The sequence below is a fragment of the Cavia porcellus genome, unplaced genomic scaffold, assembly GCF_034190915.1.
Source record: "Cavia porcellus strain 051 isolate PalLab524CR breed Dunkin Hartley unplaced genomic scaffold, mCavPor4.1 scaffold_9, whole genome shotgun sequence".
In the NCBI taxonomy this organism is placed as follows: domain Eukaryota; kingdom Metazoa; phylum Chordata; class Mammalia; order Rodentia; family Caviidae; genus Cavia; species Cavia porcellus.
Window position 1 is genome coordinate 20425350 of NW_026947492.1, and position 26027 is coordinate 20451376.

Here is a 26027-nt window from a genome sequence, read left to right on the forward strand (position 1 = left end):
TGGGGCACAGAAGGGACAAGAGGGCAGATCTGTGAGATGTAGGTGGTGCGGGCTATTTCCTCTGAGGTCAGCTGTGCCACTTCAGTAATGATTCTTGGAGCCATGGTTCCAGCCACCTTCCGGGACAGTGCTGTGTTTTTTCCCAGCCTGGCTAAGCGGAAACCCGAGATGTGTGAGGTGGTGGGGCCTCGGCACACAGGTGATGGTCAGTCTGGAATTCAGGTCCGTGTGTGAAACTCCAACTTAGCATTCTTCTCTTGAGCAACTTTTCCATTCATATTGCTTGGACCTCAGGGGTTTAAGGAGGTTAAACAGTTGGGTGTGAAGATGTACACCTGTTATCACACAGCTGGGGAGGCCAAGGCAAGAGAATCTTGAGTGTTAGGCCTGCCTTGGCTACACAGCAAGTTCAAGGCCTGTCCGGAACAGGGAGACCCTGTCTCAGCACACACATGAACACACACACAAACGTGCTTGCAGCACACACAGGAAAAGTCAAACAGAGCAAAGAGTAGATGATAAAAAAAAAAAAACCTCTCCCATTGCAGACTCCTGTCCTCCAGGAGGGCAGCCACCTTTCCCCCCTACATCCTCCTGAGTAGATTTTGAACAGATGAATCTATCTATGCCTGTAACCCTTTTATTAAAAGTACATTTAGAAGGGCTGGGGATTTAGCTCAGTGGCATAAGCACCTGCCTTGCAAGCAGGCAGTTGTGAGTTCGATCCCCGGTATCGATAAAAAGGAAAACGACAAAAAAAAAAAAAAAAAAAAAAAGTACATTTAGAGGGGCTGGGGATATAGCTCAGCAGCACGGCACCTGCTTGGCAAGTGTGAGGTTGTGAGTTTGATTCCCAGTACCCCTCCCCCAAAAAAAGTACATTTAGAGATACCCAGAACAGTGTTTCCTACTGGCTTTTAACACACTTGCTCTTACAGTTATAGATGTGCACCCTTCTTTCCCTAGTTGCTTAGAGTTTCTGCTGTATTTCAGTGCAAGAATTTTCAATAGCACTTCAATTTTAATAGCACTTTTACTGCTATTAAAAGTGTTCTGCAGCCAGGCGTGGTGGTGCATGATTGTATTTCCAACACTCTGGGACCCTGAGGCAGGAGGATTGCAAATTCAAACCTAAGTCCTTTGGTGACTTGGTGAGACTTTGTCTCACCATGAAAAGTGAAGAAAAAGACCAGTGTGGCTGAGTGGTAGAATGTGGCTTGCTTAGTGTGGTCAGAGCTCTGGGTTTGATTCCCTAGCACGGCAAAAATTCCGCAGTAAAAGTACTGATAGATAACAGGAGAGTCTACAGAACAGGCTGCTGGCAAGGGAATCCCCCGTTGATGGTACGTCACCAAATCCCCTCCTACACAGTTAATCTGGTTTTCACATCTCCTACATGTTTGTGAGAAGCCTCATTTCCTGACACATAAGAACCTCCAGACCCTTATACTCAGCTTTTGAGATCATTGCAAGAATGGTGTCTTAACCATGCTGGAATTTTTGAATGAACGCAAGTGTCTTCCTATGTGCCATTGATACTTCTTTATGGTAAGCTGTATGTTCATGTCCTTGGGCTCCTATTGAATTTGGTTTCTTGGGTTTCTCTTTTTGATTTGCGTAAGTATACTAGAGGCTAAGAGAATTAACTGGTCTGTTATGCCATATATGTGTTACAAATATTTTTTCATAGGTGCTTGTCTTTTATTCTCACTTAAAAATTTTATATACATGGTTATATCCCATTGATTGTTATATGGTCTCTGAATTTATATTTCTTTAAAATCTCTATTGTGTCTTTTCAATATAAAAATATTTCAAAAGCCAAGCATAGTGGTGCACACCTGTAATCCCAGTACCAGAGAGGCTGAGATGGGGGAATTGCCATGAGTTGAGGGCCAGCCTGGATTGTATAGCAACACCTTGTCTCAAAAAACAAAACAGAACAAAAAAAAAGACAGCCATGTGTCTGTATTTTATTCTTTTGTCATAAACATAAGCACACACAATTTATGTATGTATCATTTCGGGGGGGTTCATATTTTATCTTCGCATAACACTTAAAAATTTACCACCATATATATATATATATTTTTTTTTTTTTTTTGTCTTTTTCTTTTTTATCGGTACCAGGGATCGAACTCCTGACTGCCTGCTTGCAAGGCAGGCGCTTATGCCACTGAGCTAAATCCCCAGCCCCTACCACCATATTTTCAAGGGTATCCAAAATGATCCATCTGGGTTAGTTCCTTTCATTTCAGTGATTCTGTAGTAATCAGTTGAATGGGCGCATCCCAATGTATTTAGCTACTGTCTGCTGATGAATATTTGTTTCCATATTTTGCTATTTCGCTAAGTGAACATTCTTGAATGGTGTATACTCACACAAGGGAGAGTTACACTAAGGTGTGCTCATATGTGGACTTACCAGATTGTAAAGTGTATAAGTCTTCAGCTTCATAGATACTAGGGAATGGTCTTCTAATTAGATGGGTGTCTGTCTGTCTTTCTGTCTTTCTTTCTTTCTTTCTTTCTTTCTTTCATTGTTTTTGTGAGACAAGGTCTTGCTGTACAGTTCAGGCCGGCCTTGAGCTCACTTTGTAGCTCAGATTGTTCTTGAACTTGCAGTGATCCTCCTGCCTCAGCCTCCGGAATGCTGGGATTACAGGTGTGTGCCATGGTGCCTAACTTTTCTAGTTAGTTTGTATTCCTGTCAGCAGTGTGTGAGAGATGATGTTTGAGTTTAATGTGTGCATTTCTTGGTCTCTGGTGTCTTTTCATGTCTATTACATGGGTCAGTTTAACTTGCGAGATTATCTGTGTCTCTCTGTGTATGTCAAATCCTTTCTTGTTGTTTTGGGGGCTGCTGGGGATCAAACCAAAGGCCTTGTGCATACTGAGTGACCATTCTACCACAGAGCTGCTACTCCAGCTCTGCTCCTGAGTTTTTAAAAATTATGGTAAAATACACAATTATAGTATTGTATTTTAATCTTGATTGATTTTTTTTTTTAATACTGGAGATCAAACTCACGACCTTGCACCTGCCAGGCAGGAGCTTGTGCTGCTGAGTTAAACCCCTGGCCCCTTGACGGATTATTTTTAAGTATAGTTCAGTACATTCATACTGAGCTACCTGTGTCCCTGTCATCAGTCATCACATTTTGTAAAATTGAAATTGTACCCATTGAACAGCTCCACGTGTCCCTACCCTTCTGTCTCTGCCAAACGTCGGTTTTACTTTCTGTTTCTGAGATTTGACTATTCTGAGTTTTTCGTACAAGTAGAATCACATAGTATTTGTCTTTCTGTGCCTGTGTTTTCCAAAAACATAATGTCCTTGCGGCTTGTGCATTTTGTAGCAAAAGCCAGACTTTGCTTTTCACAGTGGGAAATGGTTCCACTTTACATGTACACCATGTTTGCTGATCTCGTGTCCCTCCATGGATGCTTGGTGGCTTCCACATTTCAGGTCTTGGGACTAATGCTGCTGGGGTCAGAGGTATACAAATATCTCTTCAAGATCCTGATGACGGTTCCACTCAAAAGTGCATCAGGTTGTGTCCTTTGTCTTTCTCTTAATTTCACTGTGTTCTTTTCTGATACCATACAGTGCTTGTGGACATATGCATTGTCTGTGACGTGGTCAAAGCTTGAACCCCAGAGTACCACACACGACTGAGCAGAGGAGCAGCTGCAAAAGGTTCCGTTCTGGAGAGAGAGGGTGCTGCTCTGGAGTGGGCTCCACACTGGGCATAGGGACACATGCCTGCAATCCCAGCATGTGGGAGGCTGAGGCAGGAGGATTCCTATGAGTTTCAGGCCAGCCTGGACAGTGAGACCCTGCCTGAACACACCAAAAGAGGAGGGGATTTGAACTTGGTGAAACTTTCTGCTCACAGTTACCTGATTTGCTCAAGTGAACAAATAATTTAGAAATCCATTTATTTAGAGAATTGTCAACTTCCTGTGTTCAGCTTGGTGTTAGAGAGACTGTGGGTACAGGAAGTCCTCACTTGCCTGGGGAGCAATGTGCTGGGTACTTGCAACACTGTGGTGTAACTGCCATCGTGGAAATTAGCAGGGTGATGGGACAGAGGTGGGCGAGGGTGTGGTGAGGCCCCTGGCATTTGGGTAATCTGAAGGAAGTTGTGGTCTGGAGGAGGCAAGACCCAGAGGGTGGTCTGATATGGGGTCCCAGCCGCTGGTCCAGATCCCTTACCCTGACAAGGACCCGACAGCAAGACTTGGTGCACTGACTGCAGTCTCGATCCATTCTCAAATTGGTGTGGGGGTGGGGAGAGAACATGCAAACTAGAATTCTTAACTTCGGGGCATGCTGATGAAGCCCTGGTGATCCAGGACTCTCAGCTCAGTGGACAGTCAGCTGTGCATAGTGTAAGGTTCACAATCTTTAATTTTTGTCGTAGACAGATAGGTCGATAGTGTTTTTCTTTCACACATGCATGCATGCGCACCCCGCTTTACCTGGTGGCAGTTTGTGGGCTCCAAGTGTTTGATGCAGATGGAGTACTTCTGATTACTGTGCTGGGCACTTCCTGTGTGCCCCATGCATTATTTGTTCTCCACTCTGACGCAAGGCACAGCTCTTGGCCAGAGAAGGTGACAAAGCTCTGGCAAGACTGTGCCATCTGACTTGCCCACGTGGGTGGGCGTGTGAGGGGCGGCTCCCCTCCAGGACTGGACCCAGATGCCAGGATCGGAAAGAGGCATGGAGCCCTCGACCAGGGGGCAGTGTCACCTTGGATGGGCCAGGACAAGTGGCCGCGTGTAGCAAGAGAGGTCTTAACACTGGGGTGTTTAAGACCTTAGGACCACAAGATCTGCATCACAGTGACCATGGAGACCCCAGTCTAGGCTTTTCCAAGTGGAGCATGTGGAGTAAATGGAACCAAATCAACTCCCAGCTGCTTCCAGTGGACACATGGAGGTGGACACCACTGCCTTCAAGGCACAGAAAGCCTAAGCAAGGGGGGGATCTTGGAGATTGTCCAGCCCAGTCCTATCCTTTACATACAGAGTAGGGGTCACAAGTGCAAGCTGCACACATAATTCAGTTTTTCTTTTTTTTTTTTTTTGTCTTTTTCCTTTTAATCGGTACCGGGGATCGAACTCACGACTGCCTGCTTGCAAGGCAGGCGCTTATGCCGCTGAGCTAAATCCCCAGCCCCTCATAATTCAGTTTTTCACCCTGGTGCTGGGAGTCAAACACGGGCCTTTACATTGAGCTCCGTTTGATTTTTTATTTTGTGATTAGGATCTCACTAAGTTGCCTGGGCTGAATGCAAACATGATTCTGCTTCAGCCTCCCAGAGTGCAAGGATTATACATATGCACCACTGCACCCAGCTGAAATTAGTTTCATAACATAATTTAGCTACATTTTCAAAAAGTAAAAGTAAAGTAAATTCAATTTTTCTATTTAAACAGAGTATAGCCAAAATATTACCATTGCAGTGTGTGATCAGTAGAAACAGTTGTTAAGGTGACACTTAATTCTTGTTGCTGTTGTTTATACCAAGTCTTTGAGATCCAGTGATGTTTCTCCATAGGCACCCTATGTGGCCTATGTGGAGTACCTACGTTTCAAACACTTGACAGATGGCTGGGACTTGGGACCATTAGGTGGACTGAGAGAGGACTGGCTGGTGCAAGCCAGGTTTCCAGGGAGACACTGGGCGGCAGAGGGAGCGAGGGACTGGCCATGGTAGTGGCCAGCTGGGCACCAGCTCCAGACTCCAGTGCCTTGTAGATCCTTGGGGTGAGCATTTCACTTCAGGAGGGAGGCGTTAGGAGGGACCTGGGCAGATCCGAGTTGGCACCAGCTTTCCCTTCCACGTGGCCTGGGCCTGGCCTGTTCTCCTGCCTCCCGCCCTGTCGTATCAGCTTGGTGGAATGCAAAGTGTCTGCCTCTGCAGGCAGGCGCAGAAGTATGACCTTCAGATGCTCCCTGGTTGTCTTGTGACTGGTCACTGACGAGAGGCTGATACAGTGCTGGTGCTTCCGAGTAGGAGGGTGCAGAGCGGCGGGGGTCTTGGGGCAGCCGTAGAGCCCAAGAGTGAGAACAGAGAGAGCCTTGTGGCTGCAGTGAAAACTTGTCTGGCTCCTTCTGCTCAGAGATTGTATAGCTCAAGAGACACCCCATCCACTACTGTGGCCTCCAGGCACCAATTACTATGCCCTTCGCTGTCTCTGTGAAGCCTGGAAGGAGGGTGGTACCCCTGCCCCCACAGGCATGCTGTGATTGCCCCCCACAGTGGTGAGTGAGGCCACACCAGCCAGCCAGTGTCCCACCAGCGCCACACCAGAAATGTGCTTCTACTGCTAATGCTGCTTCTTCCACCCTAGTCCTACTGTCCTCTGACGCTGCCTTTCTGATGAACAGATCCATTGTGAATTCAGTAGGCTCACATTTAGAGCCGATTGTGTGCTGGGCACTGTTCTAGACTTTGGTGTCACGACGAGGAGCAGAACAACAATCAGATCTTTGCAAGCAGGGGAACGAAGTTTGCGGTGTTGGGTGTGCAAGGGACTGCTACTGGGAGGTGGAGAAAGGAGGTAAGGAGCTCGATGTCTAGGTATCCCCACCTATGTCTGAAGGAAAAGCATTCCAGGCCAAAGGGACAGCAAGTACAAAGGCCCTTGCTGGCCTCATCGAGATAGAGAGAACCGGGAAAGAAGAGGGAGGTGCTGGCCATGCACATCCCCGTAGACAGGAGCAAGAGCGTGGGCTTTCTCTCTAGGTGAAATAAGGAGCCCACAGAGGCTCTTAGGCAGAGGAGAAGTGACACAGATGATGAGTCCATTCAGAGGAATTGCAGTTAGGTGCCACCTGCACCCCGAGTGGCTGACACAATGGGAGGCTCCCTTGGTCTGGAGCCTCACTCTGCCTCACCTGGCAGAGGCACTGATAACTCTATCCACAGCCCAGCTCGAGTCCTATCTGAGATATTGGACAGACTGCCACCAGTGCACTTGACAGGCTGGAGAAATGCACTGGGGTCAGGGATAGCACATTGCTGCTCTGAGGTCACCAGATGTGGGGAGGGCCCGAGAGTCCTGGCCTTTGAGTCAGGTGTGATGTGGCTGCCAAGGCAGAGAGCTCGTGTGGATCTGGTGTCCTGCTAGCGGGCCTCAAAGATCCTATGGATGCAGCTGTGTGCGTGGAAAACTCCCTGGAGAACTTCTGGGGCTCACCAGGGCTGTGGGTGCTGGAGGCTGTGTCTTGGAGGGAGCCTGCCTGGGGGGACTCAGATTGAAGCCCGTGGCTGCACCAGAAGCCCCACTTCCCTAACTGCTCCTTAGGAAGTGGTGAACTTTCCAGATACGTGGAGTTCAAATGGCCACTTCTTCCTGGAGTGCTTTTATTAGAGGCAGAAGGGCCTGGAGGTCAGGGTGCAGCTTGTATACCATTTATTTCAGCTGTTTCTAAAAGATGCAATTTATTCTTAATCTCATTATTGCTTGTTTGTTATGACATCTACAGACATGTGTGCCTAGGTATCTCCCCCAAAGCTTCATATGGTCCCAGGGCTTTTTCAGAGGCGGCTGAATCTACTGTGTGTGATGCTAGGATTAAAGGTGTGTGTAATCACTAATCAGGTCACTGATTGGTTTGGCACTGCTCTAATCCCAGCAATCTAGACAAGATATAAGGGACAGAAAGACACTATTAAACTCTGCACTGCTTTTGCTGTCTTCTACCAACATTAACAGTTGCCCCTGCCACGTGCCACCCTGCATGGGACCCAACTGATTGTAGACTGAAACTAGACTACAAAACTGAAACAGACTGTGAGCTAAACCTTTCTGGCTTTAACTTTGGCATCGGATACTGCTATCTTCTAGACACTATAATAGAATCTGGAGATGTAAATCTCCTGGCCAAAGGCCATAATCTCATGGAAAAGCTATAAAAGCATGTAATTTTATAACATAAAATTACACCTATCTGAATTACCAAATGGCTCCAAGCTCAAACTTTCCACTACTGGAACGGCAAGGTTTGAAAAAAATCTGCTCTGTGTTTGCAACTTGGCTTGATGGTCAAACCAAAAATCTGACTTGAAAAGCCCTATAAGGGCTAAGGGTGAGTCATGCTTTGCGTCTCAACAGGGACACATAGGGGTGACACTTCAGTCCAAGCACCACTCACTCACAGACCACGTACGGTGCTTGTGTCAGTGTTAAAACCTTTGTCACTGTGCTGTCTCTGTGTGGGTGTGCAACATAGCGCAACCGTGGCTCCAGAGAGATGACACCAGCCACAAGCTAGGAGGAAACCCATGAGAAATGTAGAGTTAAAGAAAGGTCATTGTGAAATTCGTTAAAGTCCTGGAAAAACGAATTTTGTAAGTATAAGTTTTGGGGCCTAGCAACAATTAGTTGGTCTCCCCTTATTTCTTTGGGAAAAACAGATTCAGTTCTCAAACTTTTCCATCTTGGAACATGAATTTGAGACATATGGAGTGTGACCCTCCGACTGACGCTTTGTGTAAGTGTCCAGTAGCAAAGGGCGCAGATCGTCGAGCAAGGTGTAAAAACCAGTAACTACACAGTGTACAGTTAAATCATCTGCAAAGCTGTGGAATTGTTACAGTGGGTGATAAGTTCCTTCCTGGACAGGTTTCTAGGTTCTTGTTCTCTAGGGACAAAGAATTGGGCAAGGCATTGCGACATCAGGAACCAGCAGCGAGGTTTGATTTAAGTGACAGCTCACTCAGGCTCACCTGAGTGCAAGGAAGATGCAACCAGCACAGAAGTCATAGCACTTCTGGCTTTCAAATGTTGCGCCAGTTCCAGGCTGGCTCTCACTGGGTCTTCCGGGTGACAGCACTATGGGCAGGGCGCGGAGCTGTAACTGCTGTGTCTCCTGCAGTCCACTCTGGTGTAACAGGATGTGTGAGATGCAGTCCGCACGCGTGAGCCTTCTGTGGACGCCGCCTGAAGAAAACTGATGACAGATCGGGGGTGGTGGACGTTGGCACGCCTGCTGCAGCGGGTGGTTCGTGTCATGGAAAGCTCTGGAAGGGTTTGCCATCCCTGCTGCAGGTCTCACTGGAGAGTCTGGCATGCGTCCTGGCTTGGGATTTCAGAATTCTCCAAGGCGGACTCAGGTCTTTTTACCTCTGCTTGTGGGTAGGAAGCTTTAGGACAAAGGTCAGGGAGGTCGGGCGGGGGTGTTACCTGGGTTTAGATGAGTGGGCTCCAGTTGTACCATCTATACTAGACTCAAGGTATAAACTCTTTATTAATTTGTATTAATTTACTGTACTGGAAATGGAACCCAGGGCCTTCACACTGAACTACATCCCCAAACCCATTTTTATGTCTTATTTTGAGACAGAGTCTCACTAAGTCTCTAAGTTACCTAGGCTTGACTTGAACTTTTAATCTTCCTCCTTCAGCCTCCCAGAGTGCTGAGGTTATGGGTATGGACACCATGCCTGGCTCTAAACAATATTTTGTAGGAATAAAAACTTTATTAATTTATTTATCTTTGGGGGTTTTTTTATTATGTTTTTTGAGATAAGGTATTGGCAGTTCATGCTAGCCCTGAACTCACTACATAGCCCAGGCTGGTCTTGAACTCATTGACCCTCCTGCCTCCTGAGTGCCAGGATCACAGACCTGCAACATGAGGCCCAGAAAAACATAAGTTATTTAAACGTATCCAAAAACACTTCCTACAGAAGAGGCCATCTGAGATGGATGACACGGGGGGGGGGGGGGGGCTTGTCCAGAAGGGTGGAGCTAGACTGGGGGTGGTGCTACAGACAGTCATCCAGGATGAACAGGGTTTATTTATTTAGTTCCTAGTTCTGGAGGCTGGGAAATCCAAAGTGGAGGGGCTGGATCATCCCATGGAGGAAGGGGACAGAGTCGTCTTTTATAAGGAGCCCACAGGAGCAATAATTCGGTGGTGGCCTGACTGCCTCTTAAAGGTCCCGCCTCTCAGCGCAGCTGTAGTGAGATTCATTCTGAACATGTGAACACGTGGAGGACTCATTTGAACTGTGTCATCTGTCTCAACCCCAAATCCACATCCTTCTCTCACGGAACACATCCCTCCCTCCCCAAAGCCTTGGTGTATTAATTTGATCCAGCACCAAGTGAGAAATGAAAGGCTGCTCTCATTTTGATCAGATGTGGGTGAGAAGATTCAAGGCACAATTCCATCCTGAGACAGATTCCTCCTTCACTGGGAGCTTAATACCAAGCAGGTTATCCACAGCCCCGATACAGCGATGGGACGGGCATGGAGAAAGGGAGCCGTAGGCAAGAGGGGAGAGTAACCAGTCCTGTGTAAATCCAAGAGCTGCCTGGGAAACCGAAAGCCCAGAACTCATGTCTGAAGCAGTAAGGCCCAGGGCCACAGGTGTCCTCACCCCCCCGGCTGCTGCAGACCGGGCTCCTTGGAATCTTGCCTGTCTCTTGCAGGCTGAAGCTGCACCTCAGGACGCCATAGTTCTGGGGTCAAAGGGATGGCCCGAACCCAGGTGTCACCAGCCTGCTGGGGACTTTTGTAGTAGCTCTTGATTCCACAGTTTGAGCTGTCTCTCCCAGTGGTCCTGTAACCAGCATTGCAAAATGGAACTTTAAAAGTTAGACTGAAGCTGGGTGTGGTGGCTCGTGCCTATAATCCCAGCACTGCTGAGGCAGGAAGATTGTTGTTGTGAGTTCAAGACCAGCCTGAACTGCATAGAAAGACCCCCATGTCCAAATGACAAAAAGTTAGATTCAGGCCCTTTGGAGACACGTGACTTCCTGAGCCCTGAAGCATAAGCAGCTTCCCCCAGTCTTCTCAGCCTGGGGAGAAGGAACAGAATATGCAGATGCTGACCCCAGGAAGCCTGGGGCCCAGCTTCCTTTGCGCAGGACCCAGGACAATGAGTAAAGATGGCTGAAAGTGTGAAGCAGCGTGGAGACTCCGCTGAGGACCTTCACTGTTTGTGGTCACGAGGACCCATTGCAGGTCCTCTGGGGATGCTCATGGATGTGAGGAGAGATTCAGAGGTAGGAAAAGGTTCCAGGCGTTTGTTTGGGTTTGCTTTGGACTGCCTTTGTGTTTTATCCTTTTCTTCTTATAACCTCGTTTATTCTAAGATGGGCAGCAGATTTCAGTGCTGTCTAGAATGATGTAAGCGGTTTGGATCTTGCAGTCATTCCGAGGCAGCTTTGTGAGCCTTCCTGTCATGGAAGGCTCTTAATCATTTGTGCACAAAAGTTTGGATTAAGACTTGAGGCCATTACTGCTGGTGAGTTTGAGGAACACTGTTGTAATCCAGGTCTGGTGGCGCACACCTTTAATCATTTGGGAGGCTGAGGCAGGAGGATTGCTGAGAGTTCAAAGCCATCCTTGGCTACAAAGTGAGTTCAAAGCCAGCCTGAGCTACATAGTGAAACCCTGTCTCAAAAAAGAAAAGAGAAAAAAAGTGATTTTTATCATAGCACACCGTGGCCTGTGTAACTGAAAGCACACTGATTTCACGGAATTGTGCTTAAGATTCCTTGGCATATCTTCGACTGAGCTAATCTCCATAGCTGCCTTTCTTTGCCTTTTTTGGGTTTGGGACAGGTACAAGCTAATGCCAGTGGGCTTACTGGAGTTTACATTTCCCCTCATTTTCGCTCACGACTCCTCTAACCTTGTGTTTAAAAATATTTGTCAAAACTTGCTTGCCGAAAATTGTTCTTCCTCGCCTGCCACCTCCATTCTCTATCTAGAAAAATCAGAGACGTTTGACTACAGGTGTTTTACTTTGTGTTTTTCTTGGTGGGAGAATGTTATGCCTAAACTAGTTTCTTTCTTTTCATACCGGAGGCCTTGAGCCACCGAGCCAGGATAAGAGATGTAAACTTCTGACCCGCTACATCTAAATTTAAACAGAATGGAAAATGTGTTAAAACGTGGAGTAAGAGATTTTAAATTGACTCAGACTTCTGCTAAGTTAAGGCAGGCAAGAAAAAAGCTTCCGGGAAAATTCACATTCAGATGAAGGAGGCAGGTGGTCTCTTTTGTGTATTTTCTCACCTTTCTACTTACAGCCGGAGTCCTACTTTGCATATGCAAATTTAGGATTGAGTATATAGGAATAAAGGATTGGTTTTCCATATAAAGGAAAACCATTCCAATGGCATGACTTTGTTTTATGTATGTTGGCGTGAATGTGTGAATTATGTTACATCCTATGTGTGTACTTGTGTTTGTATATTGTTTACATAGCACCAGATAGATTGAAAAGAGTACTCAGTAACTAAGAACGAATAAACTCCTTTGCCATTTTGCTCACATGATTTAAGGAAATGTTTTGAAGGATGTGACAAAGGATGAAGGATGTGACAAAGGATGAAAATGTTTTGAAGGATGTGTCTTCAACTGCTAAATGCATTTTGCTTGTGTTGGCTACTTAGAATTATATTGTAGGTGTTTGACTTCAGGAAAAAGGTCAGTTTCATAAAGGTTATTTTAAAAAAATAAAAATTAAAAAAAAATAGCTGGGCACGATGGCACATGCCTGTGGCCCCAGCACTCTGGGAGGCAGAAGCAGGAGGGTGAGCCCAAGGCCAGCCTGAACTACATGGTGAGACATAGAGTGAGGCATTCCTCCGCTGGGGAGGCAGACAGGCCTGGTCATTCTGTCCTTATCTGGAGGCTGCCCTTTGACAGATAGATGCCCAGCCACAGTTGTAATACATTATCTTTTGTACTGACTCACAAGGGCCTAGCCCTGCCCAACTGCCTATGTTTTTACCTAATTTAGCTGTTACTGAGACAAAATAACCAACATCCCAAATTTTTAAAAATTGAATTTCATCATGTAGTTCAGGTTGGCCTTAAACTGGCAGGGGTCGTCCCATCCTGGCCTCTTGTGTGCTGGGATTATAGGTGTGAGCCATCATGCCTGGCCCAACGCTCAAAGTTAAAGGGAAAAAAGCGTTATTTGGCTCACAGTTTGTGGAGGTTTTAGTCCATAATGAGCCGGCTCCAAGGCATAGCAGAGAGGCATGGCAGAGGAGAAACAGTTCCTGGCAGGCGAAGGCAGCCAAGTAGCAAGGAACAGCAGCAGCAGCAATGACAGCAGCCCTCTTCTGTCCCTTACATGCTATCCAAGCTATGCACCTTAGGGTGGGTGGCACTCACACCCAGGGGGGCTTTCCCATTATCCACAGGCAGGACTATGCCAAAGCAGTCAGTGGACTGATGTAGCCAGCACCCAGCACCCCACATCCTAGATCCAGCCACCTCTGAGAGGCCAGGCCTGGGACCACAGAAGGGTGTGCAACACTGCGGACAGTTATGATAACGCTGCTCCTCGTATGAGTAGGCAGTGCTTTGCTAGTCTTGGGTTAGAAGAGCTTAGGGTTTATAGAAAAAACCAGTTTAACTGATAAATGCAAATCCTGCTTTTAATGAGTTGCAGGGGAAGGCCCAGGTGTGAGTGTTTCCGCCTCCCGGTGTGGTCTCTGGGTCACGACTGCATCAGTCCAATATTGGTTTGTTTCAGGATATTTTCAAAGCTGCTTTCTTAAACTAGAGCGGTTTACAGAGCCCAACACACTTTGTTATTTTATTCAGCAGAAGTTGAAATTGGTAACAAATCCCCTATGGTTTATTATAGTAGAGAAATGGGAGCAGTTTGAAAAGTTTCTGTGTATCAAACATTATCCAGTGACAGCCCATGTGAGAGCTTTCTTACTAAGTCTGTGTGAAGGAGAGAAACAGTTTTGTCTTATGCATTAACTTCTGTCTGAGTAAGCGTTGCCAGCCAAGCTGCACTTCTTGTTAATTTCCTGGAAAAGCTGAGTCCACGTTTACATTGGTAATAACTTTTATAACTCTGAAATGACCAAGCCGGGAGGAGCTGGTAGGGAACAACCATTTCTCCCTGCAGTTCTTGGATCTTTCTAGATCTTCTGAGCTTTGCCATTTGAAGTGCTCATGATTAGTGAAGCTCCTTTTATAGTCTTCAGAGTGGATTCTTTTACGGCATCCATATTATCTAGATGGTTTGCTTTTGGTGACATGAAAATATGATTTCAAATAATGCATTGGGATCTGTGTAAATATTCACATTTAAAAGGCCCAGAGAAACTCTTTGAGGATTTTTAAAGAGCATTCTGGTGTAGACATGTAGATGCAGTTTTGAGGTATTGACTGCAACTTTTGGCATTCCCCCCCCTCGGGGGGGGGGGTCTTTTGGGACCTTGACTTGTGTTTGTCAGATATTTTACATTGTGTGGGCAATTGCTAAGAAATAAATATATAGATATTTACCATCTAAGTTAAATTATCTATAGTTAAGTTAAAATAAAGGTATTTTCTAAGTATAAATTAATGTCTTCTTTGCTCCTTAAAATTTATAAATAATGTATTTGAGCCTAGTGGATATATTTCATATTGTTGTGTTTGTATCTGTATAACACTGATAGAAGACTGCAAGAGACCTGAGTCTTTTAGTGAGTTTCAAGATAATTATTCTAGAGGGACAGTGAGTATCTGAAACGGAGAGTTTTGTCTAACTTACGTCAGCTAGTTTAAAATGAGCTTTAAAGATAAAGCTCAGAGCAAGGAGTGTTGGAGCACAAGTGTAATCCCAGCACCCGGAGGCTGAGAGCTGACAGTGGACTAACGATGACGAAGTGTGAAGCCGGTGTGGAAGCCTGAGTTGTCTCTCTCGGCTCACTCCCGTGTGGTGGGCTCTAGCGGCAGGACAGGGAGATGGGGGCCGCATTGGGGGTCTAGACTGCGGACTGTACACTGGGGCTGGCTTTATAAGGCTTCAGGTCCTCTGTGCCTGTGTGACGCCAGGAAGGGTTTGCTGGACCGAACACATGGGTAGGAACTCACCCTGGGGTAACCGGCTGGGAAGGGGCCGGCTGGGACCATGCACATCTGGGGTTAGAGGGCAGAGAGAGGAGGCTGCGCGGGACAAGTCCAGCCTGAAGCATTTAAGGTCATCCAAGCAGACAGTTAGAAATATTAGGGTGGGATCTGAGAAACTCGGGCTCAAAAGACCTCCAAGCATCAATGTGTGCCTACTAGTTAAACCTCTGAAAATGAATGAACTTGTGTGAAAAAGTATGGAAGGGTTCCCGGAAAGAGCCTGGAGAATGCCAGCATTTAAATAAAGTGTGGGAAGCAGAATGGGGCCAACGAGAGCTGTCCAGGAGCGCAGGAGGACCCGGGTAGGTTTGCCCCGGGTTTCGGAGGCCTCTGGGAGGACTTTGATGTTTTCAGCACAAAATGAGAGAGGAGTGGGTGGAGGGCAGAGGAGAAAGCAGGGAAGAAGACCAGATAGGTGAGGAGTGAGAGGCAGGGGACAGAAAGATTCAGGATTTTGCATTTTAGGGAGTCCAGAGTGTGTTTAGAGGTCAGGCAGGAGAGAGGGAAGCAATGGTAGGGAATGCAGAGCAGGGACATCACTGGGATGAATTCTGTCGTCTTTTATGGCATTGGCGACTGAACCTAGGCCCTTTGTATTTGAGCTACATTCCTGGCTCCTTTTAATTTCGAGATAGGATGCTGCATGGTTGCCCAGTGGGCTCCAACTTGTGATGGGGGATTGGTACTCGGAAGGTGATGGCAGGGGAGAGGGCTTCCTTTGTCCAGATGGTGGGATTTGGAAGAAGTGGGGGTGAGTCCAGAGCTAGCAGGCAGGCAGGCAGGTGCCTCTAGTTGTTGGAGACCACTACCCAGCGACTCTGAGCAGGATTTAAAATTAACTAATTGGCTTTCTTTGTTTATCTGTGAGTCTGTCCTAGGCATGGGTTCCTTGCCTGGTGACAGGAGCTGACTCAGAGTAAGTGGACCTCTGTGAATCACTGGTCCTTGCTAAGGCCTGTAGTGGCCTTTGAGGTCAGAGATACTCAAAGGGCAAGATAAGGCCACAGCTGTGGACACTTGGCTCAAACATCAATCAGATAGAGACTGCAGCTTCAGGAGTTACACCTACTGTCTCACTCCTATCATGTCTTCATGATAAGACAGTTCTACTGAATTGACTTGATTCATAATTGGAGACGTCCTTGAAGTGACTCCCAAGGTCCTGCTCGTTGCCTGTGTTTTTCCTCAGTTTCCCTGCCCTTTGTTGTTGGACCTAATAAAGATAAGTCTTTGTCTTAGCCCTCGGAGTCTTGAGCTCAGCTACAGGGCTTTGACCCACTTGGAGCCCTAAAATCATACCACTTGTCTCCTTTTATTTAAGCCTCTGCTGTACATTCGTTTGAGAGCTTGGGGATCTCAGGACCTGATATCCAGTGTTTCATTACAGAACTGAGGGGGCCTAAGTGAGACTGACTTTAAAACATACGACTTCAGTCCTCAGTACCACTACCAAAAAAAAAAAAAACCTCACTGAAACAGTAAGTGAATCCTGTGACAGGTCTGGGTGTTGCACAGTGCCCCTGAAGATAGCAGGGCTAGGTTACCCTGTGAGTGTGCGTGTGTGTGGGCAGTGAGAAGTGGGAGTCCTGCTCCTGGTAGGCCTCGAGTCTTCACCTCAAGCATTCATTTCTGCCCTTGGACCAGTCCCTGACTGTACTCACCAGCTCACTTTAGCAGGGCACCTTGGTCCTTGGGACAGCACTAAAAGCAGTTAGTTAGTGGCCAGGGATTTAGCTCGGTAGCATAAGTGTCTACCTGGCAAGCACAAGGTCGTGAGTTCAATCCCTAGTACAAAACATAGAGAGAGCAGCTGGCCCTCCTGCGCTGGGTCAGCTTTGCCTAGAAGTTATATAAGCTGGTGCCCTGAGCAACTGGTTAGAGGGAGAGGCTCATGTACTTTGGACGTGCACCTAGCCTCTTGATTGTCTGTACCCAGGGGCGGTGCTAGGAGAAGGCTCCAGTACCGATAGCGGTACTTGTGGCTTAGCCCAACAAAGGAGGGGCAGGCTCATCAGATCCCTAGTTGAGGATCTCGGAGCAAGCCCTAAAACAGCCCCAGAAGAGCACACACAGCTCCTTAATGGGATAAAGACACTGCCAGTGCAGAACCGCATGCAGAAAGAGGTCAAAGAAGAACTGCTTGGGCCTGATCCAGGCTGCTCCCCTCTGACCACCAAAGTGTCTTCCCTTGAGATTGGGCAAGACGGGCAGAAGTTCCTGCTGCTACGGAACATGCCATGTACAGCATTTTCCGTCTTGGCTGCATATTGGAATCATAGAGGTAGGGTGTTTGTTTGTTTGCTGTCAAGAATTGAACTCAGGGCCTCACACTTGCCCGGCAGGTGCTGTGCCACCGAGCTATTATATCCCTGGCCCACAGAGGTGTCTTTCGTGTGTTTGCTTTGCTTCATATACTGATGCTTGGACCCCTAACTAATTAAATAACAGAAGGGACTAGACATCGGGATATCTTTAAAACTCTTCTGGTCCTAGCCTTGGACAGCCAGTGCTGTGACTTACTGGTATAAAAAGAGTCATGGTGAGAAGGAAATGCTGGATGCTGAAGAGGGTGGGGGAGGGTACAGCTGTCAAAGTAATGAGTTGGGAGAGCCCTTGCCCAGAGCTCTGCCACTTGAAGTGTGCTCACACCCAACCGGCAGGGTGGGGGTGGGGAGTGCCCTCAGGCCCCACCCACATCCCTGAATCAGAACACATATATTCAGATACATTCTTTAGTACCCCCGGGTACTAGGGGCTGGCTTCTGTTTGACCATTTTGAAGATGATCCTCCCTAGTCAGTCTTTGAAGATTGCTAATGAGAGGGGGCTCTGGCCAGACCCGTGTGTTAGCCTAGGTGGTACAGGGTAGATAAACTTGGTTTGGGTAAAATACAACCCAAGTGTAAGCACAGGAAGTTTAACTTCGAGGCAGAAGTGACTATAGAGAGCCCGGCATGGCTGTGCATGCCTGTAATCTCCGCACTCTGGAGGTAGAGGCAGGAGGATCTGCTCTGTGTCTCCCAGGCCAACCTAAACTGCATAGGGAAAGCCTATTTTTAAAAGAGCCCCCTCCCAAAAAAGGCTGGAGAGGGCAGGGTGGGAGCTCAATGGTAGTAAGCCCAAGGCCCTAGATTTCTTCTGTAATGCCACAAAAAATAATGTGGATGGGGTACTATTGTCCCCCTGATATGGTCTTTCCTAGGTCAAAATGCTGAACAGTGAGGTGAACCACACTGAAGAGGCTGGAGTAAACCTGTCTGGCTTGGGACCTCATCTTTGAGGCCAGGGAGTTCAGTTTCCCTTTCTGTGGCAGGCCGCCCTACCTGATTCCTGATATTCCTAATGGTGCTCCAGGAGGATTTGATTCAGCAGGAAGTCTAGGGCCAGCAAGGTCCCCCTGGGAACGGCTGCCCCAGGGAGTGGCTTTTTGCTTCCTGGAGGAAGAAAGGGGCGGGTGGGGGTGTGTCTCACTCTGTGGTCAGCCTGGAGTATATGTGGAGCCAACTAGACAGACACCTGGGATCCTACCTCCTAGGTGGCCCGAGGCAGCCGGGATGACAGTTCTCCCCAGGATCCCTGCCACCTGCTGAGAAACATGATCAGCAAGTCCCGTGAGTGTTGTCCAGGGGCTCCCCCAGTGAAGGATGGCCTCCATGAACGTGCCTTGGCAGTGTCCTGGGACCCCTGGGGGCGGTGGAGGATCCAGCCCAGAGCCAGGGAGCCCCTCTTCATCCTGAAGGGCAGCAGAAGCACTTGGGTCCCAGCCTTGAGCCAGGGTGGCCAGGAGAGGGCCAGGGGGTTGGCAGTGCTCAGGTGGGGCAGGTGAAGAGGTGCACTGGGACTGCATCTGCCTGTTTCTGCCTCCAGCTCCTCTGTGTATGTATCCTGCAGGCTGGAAGTTCCTGGCCATGTTGGCTCTGGTCTTGGTGGTCATGGTATGGTATTCCATCTCCCGAGAGGACAGATACTTTGAGCTGTGAGTTTACCTTCTGTGTCCTTCCTTGGTTTTTCCTCAGGGATAGGGTGGTCACGGGCAGAAGGCCTAGCAGAGAAGGAGTTTCTGAGGGCCAGCGATGATCACTCAGCTACTGGGGCAGAGTCTTGTGAGGGCAGGGGGTGGATAGATGGGGATGGGATCCAGATGACTCCCCTCAGGCCCCTGTAGAGGGACTGCAGGGCAGGAAAGACTGGATCCTTGGTGATTTGGGCACAAGGTTGAACTTTGGTCATGAATTCTCCCTTACAGTTCCTTCTCCAGTGCTGTGGGATCTTTGTGCTCCAGGAAAGGTACCTGGGATCCGGCCTTGGGTCTGACTGGGGCTCCTGCCTCCTCTCTCTGTCTCCAGTTTTTATTTTCCCATCCTAGAGAAGACGGAGCCATGCGTCCAGGGCGAGGCAAGAAGGATTGTCTCTGTAATCTTCGGCAAGTAAGTGCCAGATGATGAGGGGCTGGGACAGTGAATGGTGTGTGCAGCCTGGTTGCTAACAGCTGGCTGGTAGACGTGGGTTAAGAGAAGCCAGTCCTCTGAGGCCCAAGCCCACGCTGGCACCCAGATTAATTCCCCGTCATTCCTCTCCTCTGCAGCCACTCCCAGAGTCACCCCATCTTCCTGCAGCTTAAGGATTATTTCTGGGTCAAGACACCATCTATCTATGAGCTGCCGTTCGGCACCAAGGGGAGTGGTGAGTTTCTGCCCAGCTCAGTTTGCCCATGCCGCTGCTTGTTCCTGCCATCCCCGGCCCTGTGCCAAGCTCCGGGGCAGTCCTAGGTGATCAGGTCAAGGAGGATTGGAGCAGGGTAGGCAGCTTTGGAATGCTCACGGCTTGTCTCAGTCCCCTCCTTTTGTCCTTTCTTTCGTAGAAGACCTGCTACTGCGGGTGCTGGCCATCACCAGCTACTCCATACCCGAGAGCATCCAGAGGTAAGGAGACCCCTCCCGTTCTAGTCTGGGCACCTCTTCTGGTCTCCTGCTCCACTGTGAAATCACCATCCCTGGGAGCCTCCCTCTTAGCCTGCCTGACTCCTGGACACACAGGGGACCCTGGTCCCCACGGCAACCAGCCCGGTCACCAGGGGGCCAGAGTAGGCAGAGGCCACTGAGGGTATCACTGAGGCAACCGCAGGACTAGGCAGAAGCAAGGGGGCTCTGCTCTGTTTTTTCCTTTGTTCTATGGTGCAACTGGGAATCAAACCAGTCCCCGGGCTGGCCTCAAACTTGTAACCCTTCTGCCGCAGCCTCCATAGTGGCTGTGGTTATAGGCACAGGCCCCTGTGCCCAACACAGTGGGATTTCTCACTGGGGCTCCCTCGGCTCTTCCTTTCTCTGACGTGCTCTGCTCAGCTGCCTCTGCCTTTAAGGCCCAGCCCTGCAAACCCAGCAGGACCGCAAGCTCCTTGTGGGGAGCCGGGGTGGAGGAGAGCCTAGGAAGTAAGGCTGAGCTGGACCCTAGGGAGGCCCAGGGCTGTGAGGGTTAAGGAGAGCAGGCACTGCTTCTAGTCTGATGGCTTCTCTTCCACTGCAGCCTTCAGTGCCGCCGCTGCGTGGTGGTAGGGAATGGACACCGGCTGCGGAACAGCTCGCTTGGCAGTGCCATTGACAAGTACGACGTGGTCATCAGGTGTGTGGGAATGTCCCTTTCCGCTCGAGTTTGGCTATTAGACGTCCCAAGCAGAGGACCACAGACAGGCCCCAGGCCTATAGTGATGGGGCGCCTCTTCCTGCCCCAGATTGAACAATGCCCCGGTGGCTGGCTACGAGAGTGACGTGGGCTCCAAGACCACCATGCGGCTCTTCTACCCCGAATCTGCCCACTTCAACCCCAAAGTGGAGAACAACCCAGACACGCTTCTGGTCCTGGTAGCTTTCAAGGCGATGGACTTCCACTGGATTGAGACCATCCTGAGTGACAAGAGGCGGGTAGGCGGAAGGGCAGAGGCAAAGGAGAGGCCCCTGGGATGGGGACACGGTCAGAGTCAGGATCTCACGCCCTGTAGTGTCTGCCCTGCAACTCTGGACAGCCAGTGAGGCGACAGCCTGTACTGGGCTCCCCGCCAAGGGCAGCGTCTTGAAGGGCTTCTGATAAGCCTCATAGCAGCCAGAGGCCCCCACACTGGAGGGTTGTCTGCTGCTGGAATGTGTCTGCCTTCGAACCAAGGAACCCTCCAACAGCTACCTCCAGACAGACAGGTACAGGCTAGGACAGTGAGCTCCATGCCCTTCCAGATGGTCCCCAACAAAAGCCCCTTCCTTTGCCACGTGGACGAAGCGTAAACTGTCCAGTCTGGCTTGTTTCGTTTTGTGGAGACACAACCGCTCACTCTGTAGTTAGGCTGGCCTCGAACTCTCTGTCCTGCCTCAGCCTCCCAAGTGTGAGGATTATAGACATGTGCCAACCGACTTGATTTCCAGGCTGACACTTTGCCAAGTGTTTAGACAGTTTGAAACATAGTAGGCCCTTCTTCTGTTTGGGTATTCTGGCTGTGGGTAATGATTAGACCCTGTACTCAAACCTTGTCACCTGGCTCCCCAGAGGGGTATCCTCCTCTTCCTCCTCTCGTTCTCTTTGGTGGTCTCCCCTCCATCTCTAGTACAGGCCATCTCCTTCCCTTTCCACCTGCACTCCGAGGTCTCTCCTTCACCTGGCTCCTGCCCCGCGCTGAAGACCACCATCTCAGCTGAACTCGGAAAACAGATTTCACCTACTGTCCTCTCCGTCCCTTCGCACCCCACCCCCTAGGTGCAGAAAGGCTTCTGGAAGCATCCTCCCCTCATCTGGGACGTCAACCCAAAGCAGGTTCGGATTCTCAACCCCTTCTTCATGGAGATCACCGCCAATAAGCTGCTGAGGCAACCGGTGTATCAGCTTCGCAAGGTCAAGCAGGTGAGAGTGGGCAGGGAGCCAGGGAGGGCCACCCTGGAGTCCGGGAGACAGGTCAGCAGGAAGTGAGCTTGCGTCCGAGCTTCAGGAGCACACGGTAGCCAAGGGTGGGCTTCTTGGCGTGCTGTGGCAGGGAAGAGTGCGTGCCCTGGGGAGCTGTGGGGCGTCTTACCGCCAGCAAGGGCTCAGGGCTGCAGTTAGAAGGTGGCTTTGGCAGGTGTTGATCAGAATGTGGAATGCAGGTGCTCCTTGAACTGCTGCCAGCTTTGGAACAGTTTGAGCTTCTCCAGAGTTATCATTAGGCGCTAGACCCGTGCTCTTACCTTAGCAGGTAGTCATCTGCTTGAGTTGAGAATGCATTTCGAACTCGCTCTGTGTCATGGGTTGGAATGATGGTGCGTGTTTTCAGGTGTTCGTTTTGATTTCAGCTCAGTGCCTCGTGGTCTTCCACTGGCGGCCTTAATCCATGCTGTAGCTTCTTAAGCAGCTCTCTCCGTTTCTCAGACACCCCCACCCCACCGTGGGTGAGCCAGCACCGTACATAGGACTCTTATGCCACTTACCGTGTGGCGTTGACCCTCGGCTTTCTTGTCTGTATGGTGGGGATGATATTCATACTGACCTTTTAAGGCCATTGTGGGATTTAAGAAGACACTTATATAAAATGCCCATTGTGCAAGTGGAAGACAGTTCTGGCTCAATAAATGTTTGTCAAGCGTCAAATGATTTTATTCTTGGCGATGTCTATGGTTAATTGACCCCTTAAATGCCTACTTGTTTACCTCGCAGGGCCAGGCTCTCAGCCTGCATGCTTGGTAGGTAAGACATGCTCCTTGCCTCAAGGAAACCAGAATAAGTCTCCAGGTTGCACTGTGCTACTATAGAGTCATTCCTATCGTTCTGGGAGATCAGAGGAGGGACAGACCTCAGCAGAGGGCCCGCTGGGGGATTCCCAGAGGAGGACGCACTAGTAGATTGTGTGGCCTGGCAAGCAGGAGGGGCGGGGGAAAGCAGTCCATTTGGCAAAGCCAAACAGCTCCCCTGGCCCCAAGTTGTTCTAGTACAAGTGAAATTGAAATTGCGGGGCATTAAGGAGAACATTTTGATGTGGCTAAGGGTGTAAGTGGAGTGAAGTCTTGGAAGGGAGATAAAAGAAGTTGAGGACTCCAACCCAGCTCCAGGAAGGCAGGGAGTGACAGGTACTTGACGTTGTGTTGGTTTTCTGTTGGTACATAACTAATTAGCACAGAGGGAGTGCCCTAAAATAACACATGCCACCTACTGAACTCTAGGCTCTTTGTTTGGGGTGTCACAAGGCTGGTCACAAGAACTGAATTCCTGTTCCAAGGTTTTAGGGGAAAGCTGATTGCCAAGCTGCTTGTTGAAGAATTAGTTTCCTGTGTGCTAGGAGTGAGGTGCTCCTGTTGCTGGCTGTGCACATGGTAAGGGGACACCTGCAGCCCTCAGAAGCTTCCCACATGCCTTGCATTGTGGCTCCCTCTACCTTTAAGTAAGCAACAGAAGGACAAATCCTCCTTGTGCTTCGAATCTTTGACTTCCAACTCCCATCTCCGCACACAGACTTAAAGACCAGCCTATCAGGATGGGCTCCATCTTACAGCCTGCTGTGCCACAGGAAGGAACACATTTGTCCTGTTGGCAGGGTCCACGTACCTGTGGGAGGAGGAAATTGAACAAGAGTGGCAGTCACGTTACAACCCCTACAACTCTGCCTGCTATAACCTGGGCTTCCCAGGGAGAATCGAGAGGCGCAGGATCTGTTGTGGGTCTCTGGCTTGGATAACCATGTGGATGATTGATCTGTTTACCTAATACAGAGAACACAGGCAGGGGGAGGGGCTTGGCAAGTTTAAGGAGCCTGGGCCCAGGCAGAGCTGACATGGTGCCTCTAGATGGCCCACACTGGATGAGAGGGTGCAGCAGTGGTTAAAGTAGCAAAGGAGAAAAAGACGGCCCAGGCAGAGAGGGGAGAGAAGACAGGAGAGCTTGAAGGGACTCTGCAAGGATCCTGGCACTAAGGGGAGTGCCGGGGGCCCAGGATGTAGCTCCTTGTGAGTGCACACAGCAAAGGGGCTCTGCACAGCAGGTTGTAGGTGCTGAGGTGGGCGTATTTCCCCATCTGCTAGTTTAGGGGAGGACTGTATTGTAGTCTTTGTTTTGTTTTGTTTTGTTTTGTTTTGTTTTGTTTTGTTTTGTTGGTACTGGGGATCAAACTCGAGACCTCACACTTGCCAGGCAGGTGCTTAAGCCACTGAGCTAAATCCTCAGCCCTTTTTGGTTTTTTTTTTTTTTTGGGGGGGGGGGGGTTGGTACCAGGTAACAAGCTCATGATCTAGTGCTTACCAAGCAGTTAATGTTTAACATAAACCTGTGCAAGGCACATGCCTGTAACCACAGCAATGGGAGGGTGAGACAGGAGAATTACAAGTTTAAATCCTGCCTGAGCTTCTTAGTGAGACCGTGTCTCAAAATCAAAAAGGGCTGGGAATGTAGCCCACTGGTCGGACACACCCCGACTTCAATCCCCAGTACCGCAGTTTTGAACCAGTTCAGTTTCTCAGTGGCACTAAAGTCCTTCAGGGGCTCAGCTGGCTCAAACCTGTCCGGTTGGACTGCACAGGTGCCACGTGCTGCACAGTTCCTCCTAGAGCACGCAGGAGAAGACTGGGGAGGAGCAGGGCTTCCTCTCATACCTTCCCACCCCTCACCCTGCAGAAGCCGACCACAGGCCTGTTGGCTATCACCATGGCCCTCCACCTCTGCGACCTGGTACACATCGCTGGCTTCGGTTACCCCAGCACCTTGGATAAGAAGCAGACCATTCACTACTACGAGCAGATCACACTCAAGTCCATGACGGTAAGTGGCTCTGCTTGGGGGCCTAGTAGGCCAGCTAGGCTCAGGGAACAGACAAGAAGGCTGCTGGGAGAGAGGGGTGCAGGCACCCAGAGGTGGCTCCCAAGGCATCTGTCTCCCCACTGTGCATCCACTGTATTTGTCCATTCAGCTTCTGTCCTCCTTCCCAGAGTCACTGCAGGAGGGATTTCCAAGGAGATGGGGCAGGGAAGAGACTTTCCTGGGGTTAAAGAGGTCTCCAGAAGCTCCTCCACCGCCTCCCCTGGCTCTTTCCACAGGGGTCAGGCCACAACGTCTCCCAAGAGGCCATGGCCATCAAGCGGATGCTGCAGATGGGTGTTCTCAAGAACCTTACCTACTTCTGACTTGGCAAACGAACACGTCAGTTGTCTGCCCACTGCATGGACAACCCTGTCCATGGCCATGAGGGTAACTGGTCCAGCACTACCAACTGGACTCACCCTCCCCTGTGTGGCAAAGGGGTTCCAGGACTGGCCCAGCCTAAGATGAGTCCGCACCCCTGGTTGCTTTCACGGAGCCCTGAGCCAGCCAGGATACAGGCACCAGGCCACAGGAGCCCATCTGAGGTAGGGGGTGTTTTGCTGAGGCACCCCCTCTCTGCCAGCACCCAGAGATTATTTAATGGACTATTTAATTATGACAGAGGAGAGTGCTGTGGGCTGGTCCCATGGCAGTCAGAAGTTTTTATAACATGTGATGGGCCTCCCAGGAGAGTGGAGGTGTCAGAATTGGTGGGTGCCCTCCAGAGAGGGGTTGCTACCTCCCAGCGGGCATGGGAAGAGCACTAGCAAGGGGGGGTCACTCAAAAGTGGACCTCATTAAAATATTTTTCCTAAAACGGAAGCAGTGGTGAGGCCCTGTATCCTTTCAGCGTGGGGAGTATAGAAATGGAGATGTGGTAGCATTTCAGGTTTGTTAGACCCGGGCATCACACAGTTATTCAGGGTTGTCACTGCTGAGATCGTACTGGGTGGCTGGGCATGCATTTCCACCCTGGCATAGCAGGCAGGCAAGTGGTGCCCAGAGAGGCCCTGCCTGCAGGCACCCAGCCTGGCAGCCTATATGTTGGTCCACTTTCCAGGGGGAGGGAGGGATCGGACCAGAGGATGCTAGATGGGAGTGGCACAGTCCTTTCCTGTCTTTCCTCTTCCCCTGGGCATTCTTTAATTACCACAATCTCAGGCTGGGAGGTTCGAATTTGGAAGACCAGGGTGGGGCCAGACACAGAAAGCCAAGTTTCCCTTCTCAGATTAAGGGAGAATCATAAGATGGAGTTTATGAAAGGTCCTGCCAGGCCACAGGCTGCCAGCTGGGGGGTTGGAGGGCAGCAACAAAGGATTTGGCAA

At 49.5% G+C, this 26027-nt stretch overlaps 1 protein-coding gene across 21 annotated transcripts in view; it reads left to right on the top strand.

Moving 5' to 3' along the window:
* Window positions 1-25524, top strand: part of St3gal4 (ST3 beta-galactoside alpha-2,3-sialyltransferase 4) — a 40303-nt gene extending 14779 nt beyond the window's left edge. For 5 of the 21 annotated variants that reach the window (XM_013155488.3, XM_013155490.3, XM_063256040.1 and 2 more), the window contains 11 exons: window positions 18440-18515; window positions 18772-18880; window positions 19151-19191; window positions 19271-19331; window positions 19490-19587; window positions 19766-19826; window positions 20428-20523; window positions 20633-20822; window positions 21643-21786; window positions 24520-24663; window positions 24939-25524. In XM_013155488.3, coding sequence (XP_013010942.1) covers window positions 18440-18515; window positions 18772-18880; window positions 19151-19191; window positions 19271-19331; window positions 19490-19587; window positions 19766-19826; window positions 20428-20523; window positions 20633-20822; window positions 21643-21786; window positions 24520-24663; window positions 24939-25025 — 1107 coding nt within the window. In that variant the 3' untranslated portion in view covers window positions 25026-25524. Of the gene's footprint in view, window positions 1-6553; window positions 6577-18106; window positions 18296-18439; window positions 18516-18771; window positions 18881-19150; window positions 19192-19250; window positions 19332-19489; window positions 19588-19765; window positions 19827-20427; window positions 20524-20632; window positions 20823-21642; window positions 21787-22211; window positions 22510-23131; window positions 23226-24519; window positions 24664-24938 lie in introns of those variants that run through there. The other 16 variants (XM_063256039.1, XM_063256045.1, XM_063256044.1 and 13 more) reach the window with 10 other exon arrangements.
* Window positions 25525-26027: the final 503 nt, after the last annotated feature.